General features: G+C 38.4%; 1 protein-coding gene across 1 annotated transcript; it reads left to right on the forward strand.

Annotated features, from left to right (window-relative positions):
- Positions 1 to 5114: 5114 nt before the first annotated feature.
- cox7c (cytochrome c oxidase subunit 7C) lies at positions 5115 to 7374 on the forward strand. Its single transcript, XM_072664854.1, has 3 exons — positions 5115 to 5265; positions 6691 to 6828; positions 7285 to 7374. Exons 1-2 carry the CDS (start codon positions 5191 to 5193, stop codon positions 6805 to 6807), a joined length of 192 nt encoding a protein of 63 aa, XP_072520955.1. The 5' UTR covers positions 5115 to 5190; the 3' UTR covers positions 6808 to 6828; positions 7285 to 7374.
- Positions 7375 to 8325: the final 951 nt, after the last annotated feature.

Consider the following 8325-nt stretch of genomic DNA (forward strand, 5'->3'; position numbering starts at 1 on the left):
TCGTGGACCGTAGCTGAATCACTATGTGCTGTGAGATGGGACAGAGCAATTCCTGGGGGTCCTGGAGGTCCCTTTGAGAAGCACAGACTGAAAGAACCTTTTAATACATGAGAGCTTAAAGAACATTTCTGAAGTTTACCAAACTTCCAAATAATGGTAAGATTCTATACCAATTAATGGTATTTTCCTACGCTGCAGAAGTTATATAATACATGTGGTAGTGAAAATAGTATGACAATTGTTTAACCCTTTTTGGTGATATAAATAACAATGTGTTCAAAGTGGTTCTCTATAGATCCATCTATGAAAGGTTTTCCACAATCTCCAACAATCAGACAAAGAACAGTTAAAGCATATACATGGTTTGTTTCGTTGTCATTGTTCTACGTAGCACTATTACCTTTACTAAAGAACCTTTGAAGAACATTTTTCTGAGAGCATAGAACTTAGATGGAGGTTCATACTTGCTTCTAATTTTGAATTTTGAATTTTTGCCATAGAAGACCAACATTTGGTTCCTTAAAGAACTGTTTGCTTGTTTTTCTTTAAAGGGATAATCCAGACAGACTAGGAAAACTCAGAGATACTGATCCTCATAATGCAGGTTTCCAATGTAGCCTATATAGCCTTATGCTATTAGTGAAAGTCATTTTATCTCTGCCTCATTTAGAGAGAATATAAAGATTTGCATAATATTATTAAATATGTGATTAAATTTTTTTTTTTAATTTGGGTGTGTCCCCAACTCACATATAATGCTATTAATTTTCAGAGATCAACTACAGCTAGGAAGCACTATAAAACATAAAACTTAAAAGTCCTGCAAGTGAGGAGTAATAGAATTTAAATAAAAAAAAAGTAAAAGAAACAACAGGTGACGTTTTAGTGAATTTATGCTGTATATTATAGATGATAATCTTCCGATGTATTTTGAAGGTGGGAGGAACTTTTGAAAAGGTGAAACTGCTTTGGGGGGAATGTGATTTACTAGAAAAGCCATCACAAAGCAGTTGCTTTTTTTCCAAAACTTTATTCCATCGTTCACAAAAATCATCTCACATCATCTAAAGAGGTGTTACCTAGTCGGACTAGGGTGTCCCTTTAACCCCTTAGACCCTGCATGCAAGACCACAAAGATTTTCACTAGCATAACTACATTACATAACTTCAGTTTCATAGGCCCTAAAACAGAACCCTGTGGGAGTCCACACAAGACATGATAAACCAAACTGTTGCCAAATAATTCACAATAGTTTCTGCATTAGGATTAATAGCTACATTATCATTCTAGATTTCTAGAGTTAATTCTAGGGAATTGAAGAACCACCTGCTGAAATGTTCTTCAGGGAACTAAAAGTGCTTTGTCTGTGGCACTGCCTCAAAAACCTCAATTTTGAAGAGTAAGCATGCATGGTTTGTAATAATATCTGAGTGAGTCAATATTTGTGAGCTTGAGTTGTTTGAGGGCATGGCATTTACTGAACTAATCTCATTTGCCTTGATTGTGAGTGAGCCAAAGATAAATTAAACATTGCCCAGCCCAAGTCTTTAGAGTGCTCCACTCCTCAATTATTTACCGTGCTGTAAATTTGACTCAGCAGACCATTTTCATGCCATGCAAATGAGTGCAGAGGGGGTCGAGTGCGGAAGCTGCTACAGTAAATATGCTTAACAATTTTAGCAAGGCTTCAATGTGACAAATGCTCATTTGGAAGTTTGCATGTATCTACGTGGAATATTAGAGGAACTACATTTTTTCAATAATACACATTTTACGCCTTTTTCGGTGGATTTCTTGCTAGTGAGGTTTGTTCGGCTACAGCATAGCCCAGTGGCTCAGGCGAAAATAGGGTCCTCCTCCCTCTCTTTTTTCGTAATGGGGATAAAAGCAAACTTCGCATAAAAACTCTCTCGCTTCTCTATTCTGCCCATTCATCAACACAGCACTCAAAGCTCTGCCAGACAGAGCCTGGCATTTTTACAACTGCGGAACTGCGCAGTGCTCTGGATTTAATTCCAAACCCATTGACCCGACACGTACGGGCCAGTGCACCTGAACTTGTGATTTTACCTGGAACCTGGAAGCTCTGTAAATGGCCAATTTTGCATCACTTTAGGTTGCCAGTGGATTGTAAATCAGGGCTTGATGGTGACGCTCTTGCAAGAAAACCTTTCTCTCTCGTTTTCTTTTTTGCGAGACTGAAGGCTGACTGTCCCCATTTGTATCCTCTTGGCATTTCAGAGCTCAAGAAGCCTACTAAAAATCAGAAAATTGGACCGAAAGAGTGGTTAGCGCAAACAGTGCAGCATCTACAGTTGAATTGGATACATGCCGAGGTGGTCGTGAAATGGAATCAAACAATGAAAAGACCTCACTCAGGACACCAAACACAAAGGAACCATCCGAGGAACATCAATGATGAAGTTTTGCCAGTAGAGTCAGCTTCAAGGGGAGCTATAGACATTTTGAGCTTGTTCAGATGTTACCTAGGTGCACACTGATGGTGCAATACAGCAAAACAAACAGAAAGATTAGAAGACATAATGGGAAGGAACTTTAGGAGTCAGTGTTGATGTTTCATCTTGTATCCACATCAACATCACTGGATAGATGGATGGCTGGGTTATGATGAATTCAAATTACAGGTAATGTTGCTTGCTGTTCTTGTTGCTGAAGTCTAGTATATGATTGCATTGGGCCTCATTCACTAATGTCATCCTGAGAATTTTCTTAAGGTTGATGAAAAAGTCAATGTTTGCAGTTCTGCTCTTCTAACGATGGACCCTTGACATTGTCCCCGTAAACAGAACAAATGCCAAGTACGAAAACACTGGTGAATATCAGAGCCTCCTGGAAATGTGTTATGTGTGGGTTTTAAGAAGAAATTTCTTTTTCAGAACAATTGGTGAATGAGATCCAAGGACTTCAAGACATATGTAGAAATAGATGAAATCGGAAAATCGGAAAAGGGACAACTTTTCCATAAATGGATGAATGAATGGATGGATGGATGAAGACAGACAGACAGAGGGAAATACAAAGAAAAGGACAAAAATACAGCACACATCAATAATACTTCTTCAGGAGTGCAAAATCACACAATCAGCAAAACCTCTAATATATACCTACCAATGCAAATCGGCTTGTTCACACTAAAGAACATTTACATTTAGCAAACTGCTAAAGAAGAGAGGTACCATCAGTGTTGTTTTCAACCCAGGTGTTACATCCATGAATCCTAATCAAGGTAAGACAATAAAAGCTTCTGGATTCCAAAGTGGTTACGTGGACACTTTAACTGCAGAGAATAATCAATAATAAAAAATCATTAAAAAAAAGACAACAATAACATTATTAAATAAAAAATATTTTAAAGTGTATTACAATTATTATTTTAATGCTACTATTACCTCCTCATGTTAGTGAGAACACCCCCCCCCTTCAATGTGGAGATCTGCACAAGTGCATCAACAGAACAAGCTGAAGTATTACATGTGCAATAATAAGCTAAACACTATCAACTAGTCATGCACTTTTGTCAGTTTTTATCAGCGCTAAAATTAACATTTTAAATATATATTTATTAAAAGGTCATGACCTTTAGTTTCCAGTATGTTGGTGTCACCTCAGTGAGCAGGGTTGCTGGTAGTACCCATGGACAAATAAACATTTTGCAAGAGGAATCTGCCATACATCTGAACATCTGCCATAGAAATGTATTCAGGATCAGCCTGATCAGTGTCGACCAGTGAACAGGGGTGAGCGAGTGGGTGACGTGGTTCGCTTAATTAAACGTTCGCTGCAGTTTGGCTCGCTGGCTAATGTCAGAACCCTTGACATGGACCTGTGGTTAACCTTGGTTGGGATTTACTGTGTACAGCGGACACTGCATTGGGGCTTGTGAGATGTGCCTCTGGCTCTGCCATCGCGACCCAACAGTGGTATTCTGACCCGTTAATAGGGAACAATGCCAGATTTTTGTGCAAAATAAATGTAAAACAAGGAAAAGCATTCCACAGATGTAAAGTTATTTAGCTACAGTAATTTAAATGTGATTTGAATAAAGTTGGTGATAAGTTAAGCGGAGTTAGCTGTGCTGAACATTTTCGCATTGTGTGAAATTAAAATGGCAGAAATGACAGCCCTGCTGGTACACTGTGTGTGTGTGTGTGTGTGTGTGTGTGTGTATTTCATTAGCTATATAGTGCTGTGTAATTAAAGGCAGAATTGTGAAGCCTACATTTTCAGAGGTCAGCTGTTCCTGGACATTAGGGCTAAGCCCTGGATGTTTAAAATGTCTGGCTCAACCCCTGTTTGAGTTTTTTTTACTTGATTGTGGATTTAGACATTGCACCGCCCCTAAAGTATCATGGTAGAACAATAATATTTGGAGCCTTAATCCAATACCTTGATTCAATAAAGAATTCCCGCAGTTTAACAAGCCATTCCCTTAGTTTAGAGGGGACACTTTCATTAAAATAAAATAATTATTTATGAATTGAGGGAACTATTTATTAAATTGAAGGAATGATTAAACCCAGGTAATGATTTCTTAAATCGAGGGAATGATTGGTTAATTTAGGAAAATAATTTATTAAATTGAGGGAACTATTTATAAAATGTAAGGAATTATTTATTAATCTACAACAATTCAGGAAATCGAGGGAGTGATTGATTTAAATTGAGGTAACTTGGTAACTTGGATTACTTGGTAAATCAAGTAAATGATTAAATTGAGAAAACTATTTATTAAATTGAGGAAATTATTTATTAAATCGAGAGAACTTTTTAAATTTTTTTTATTAAAGGAATTTATAAAAACCCGGGTAACAATTTCTTTAATCAAGGGAATTATTGGTAAACGAAGGGAATTATTTATTACATTTAGGGGGTAATTTATTAACCGAGATAACAGTTTAGTAAATTGAAGAAGTGATTGATTAAATTGAGGGAATAATTTAGAAAATGTAAATGATTACTTAACACCCGTAAAACCTACCTCTACAAATAACCTCTACACGCTGTCCTTCAGAGTACATGACTACAGAACGGAGATAAACGTGACACTGCCATAAAACTTCATTTCCCACAAGCACTTGCGGCGGTGTTTCCCATTAGTCTGTTCTCCATCCTCTCCAGTCCAACAAGGTCGCTCACTCACTGCCGTCAAGAGGCTCAGAGACTCAACCATGCTCGGACAGGCAGTTCGCCGCTTCACAACCTCTGCTGTGCGCTCCGGTCACTATGCTGAGGGACCCGGCAAGGTAATCCGCTAGCTGATGAACATTAAGGTGGTGTGGGGTTATCTAGTACCTGGTTGGTGGTGGGTTCTGTAGCGTTAGCTGGCTGGGCTAAGCTGTCAGGCCTCGCTGCGCGCTGAAGCCTGTTTGGAGGTCATACTGACTGGATTATCGACGTTACTGTTGCGGTTCTCCACTAAAACAGGGCGCAGAAGTTAGCTAGTTGCTAGTTGTCTTGCAGCTGAATCTGTAAGGTCGGAGCTGAGTGAAGGCCGGCCTGATGATGGGTGTTTTTTTGGGGGTGCAGGTTGTAAAGGAAACCGGTAGCTTGCTAGATAGAGATAGCTTAAATGCTAACTAACGAGCTAGCTAGCTAGCTAGCTACTGTAGTGCTAAAGCTTGCGGATACGACGCCTGCATAGACGTTGGGTTTCTCAGAGGTTTGTGTCCAAAAATGCTGTTATCTAGAACACGACACTGAATTTGGCACTTTGCTAGAAAACATGAACGAACCCGATGTCTTGATGAAGTGCCTTTGCTAGCTAGCACTACCTTGCAATGTTAGCTAACTAGCGAATTAGCTTGGGAGTGAGCTGCCAGCAGCTGAAATTAGGAAGTTAAAATGAACAACATTTAAACTGAAATAAATTGGGGGAAATCAATTGGAAGGGTTACACTGGATTAAACCTTAGAAAGGTTAGAAAGAGGGGTGTGAGCTGCTACCACAGAAGCGCTCAAGGTTATCAGAGAAACGTGAACTTGTCATTTAGCTGCAGTGGCAGTGAAAGTGGCCCTTTATTTTTATAGTGATTAAGCGTTATTATTTTTAACGGTCTGGCAAGTTTATGATAACCCTCCTGTTATGTTTAGTCCCTCAGTAAAATAATAATAAGAATTATTATTATTATTATATAATTATAGACATTTTTTCTTTTCTTCTAGATATAGTGTATAATATAGTTTAATGAACATGGTCATGGAAAATAATAATAATAATAATAATAAATGCATACTGGTATGTAAATAAATCACATAACAGTGTAAAATTTAAACAATATAAAATTTTGACCAAAACTGAGGGTGCTATTATTGTAAGTAAACCATGATCTATAATGATCTAATCAATGATTACATTGATTAAACATACAATATTGGTTTTCTAATGTTTTTTTGGCTAAAGATGCTCTTTTTATAACTAGTTTTGGATTGTTGAATATGGGTCAGTGTGACCAAGGAACATAATTGCTCTTCCTAAGAGTTGAGCATCACAGGAGGGTGAAGCCAGGAGTTCCCTAAATCAGTCGATAGCCCCCCATACTCTATGCTTTTTGCACTGTTTTTGTTTCCCCGTTTCCCCAGTAGAGGAATAACTTTGCAAACGTTTGGTCTCATTTTAGCTGTGGAGCAATGTTCGTCCAAAGTCACAGTTGTGATTGTTCTCTTTTGCAGAACCTGCCATTCTCAGTAGAGAACAAGTGGAGGCTGCTGGGCATGATGGTGGTGTTCTTCGGCAGTGGCTTTACCTTCCCTTTCATTGTTGTCAGGCACCAGATTCTGAAGAAGTGAAGAATATACCTCTCTTGCAAGGTCAGTTTATTGAGTTATGTTTTATAGGTACATTGTCTTATTAAAGCCTTGTTTTATTTCCATTCCCTCACAGTGCGTAGACAAGCAACTGGCCTTTGTTTTGAAGCAGTTGAAGATATTTAATTTTACATTTTTTTAGAATATGCAAGGCCGGATTTGATTTGTTAATGATTGATCTAGTGTTGTGAAAATGAGCACTGTGAGATTGTTAGTAGGGGTGACCATTGTTGGACTAGGCCTAGGTTAATTGGCGCACCTTATCATGGAGCACCTTATATTCAACACTCGTGTCTTGTTGTACTTTGTTTTTGTTCCAAGTTATGAAACGTTAATTAGAATCAGCATATCAAACATCCAAAACACAAATAATGTGTTGTCAACATTATATTAAGTTTAAGAATTGTATCTTATAACTATGCTGTTGTCTAACTTGTTTGTGTGTGATTTGTGTTGCAGGTCATTGTGAATCCTCGCCCAGAAAGGCTGTCATCGTTTCTTCAGATGTGGTTCCCCTAACGTTATTTGTAAATAAAATGACACAATACACATTGCGTGTTCTTGTTTTTTTCATCACAACCTTTTAGGTCAACCACAGTTTATTAAAGTGCTGGTGTAGAAAAGTTCATCACAGGTTCTGCAGTAATGGTGCAGTGGTTTTATATAAAATCATGACGACAAGGAAAACAAACTCTTGTATATTGTTCTTGAAACCTCATAAAAATGATTTGCAGTAGCACCAAATGTTATGTTTAAGCTTCTATGCCAGTAGGATCGGACCTGAATCTTGTGTATCTTGTGTGTAATAGTAATTAACCAAGATGTACCATAACAAAACACCATTACGACATAGAGTTGAAGTGGGCCTGTCAATTTGAATTCAGTGCCTGCATCAAGAGAAGTCCAGTTGTTGTGAGTCTGAAAGCCTTTCCGATGGGTATTATTTCCCCTCTGCACATGCTATAGCTCTGCTGTCGAATTTCAGTGAACAACCCATTTCAGTTCAATTAACCTTCCACTGCTAGAAGCTATAAATATCCACGAACCAAACAGAAGGGAGAGGGAGCCCATGAAAGTGGCAGAGTAATATTTACATGTTGAATATAGTCACCTGCTTGTGGTTAAGCTATCCATAAAAAAAAGGTAACAAGGTTTTCTGTTCTTGAAGTTAAAGAATAAGAGCGTCTCAACATAAGGAATGAGGAAAGGTGGCGAAATGATCCGCAGGCCATTGTTGGCTTGTAAAACAAGACTGGTCTCGTCTCTTTTGCACTTTCATTCCTAAACCCTCAGGCTGCTATAAATGGAAGGACATTGGGGTCACACAGGTGAATCACTGTATTTGCATTTGTCAATTGAGAGAAAGCAGCCATTGAGAAATTGTGTTGTCCCCATTCTAATGTAGCCTGAGGACCTTGTATTAAGTATGTAGACGGTGTCTGGAGAATGTGCCAGCCATGTAACTATGGGATAACGGCTCATAAAGGACACTCGGGGGCA

The sequence above is a fragment of the Salminus brasiliensis genome, chromosome 20, assembly GCF_030463535.1.
Source record: "Salminus brasiliensis chromosome 20, fSalBra1.hap2, whole genome shotgun sequence".
Lineage (NCBI taxonomy): Eukaryota > Metazoa > Chordata > Actinopteri > Characiformes > Bryconidae > Salminus > Salminus brasiliensis.

Coding starts and splice junctions, on each gene's coding strand:
- cox7c (XM_072664854.1), top strand. CDS start 5,191: ATGCTCGGACAGGCAGTTCGCCGCTTCACAACCTCTGCTGTGCGCTCC. Junction 5,266..6,690: donor ATGCTGAGGGACCCGGCAAG/GTAATCCGCTAG, acceptor TCTCTTTTGCAG/AACCTGCCATTCTCAGTAGA.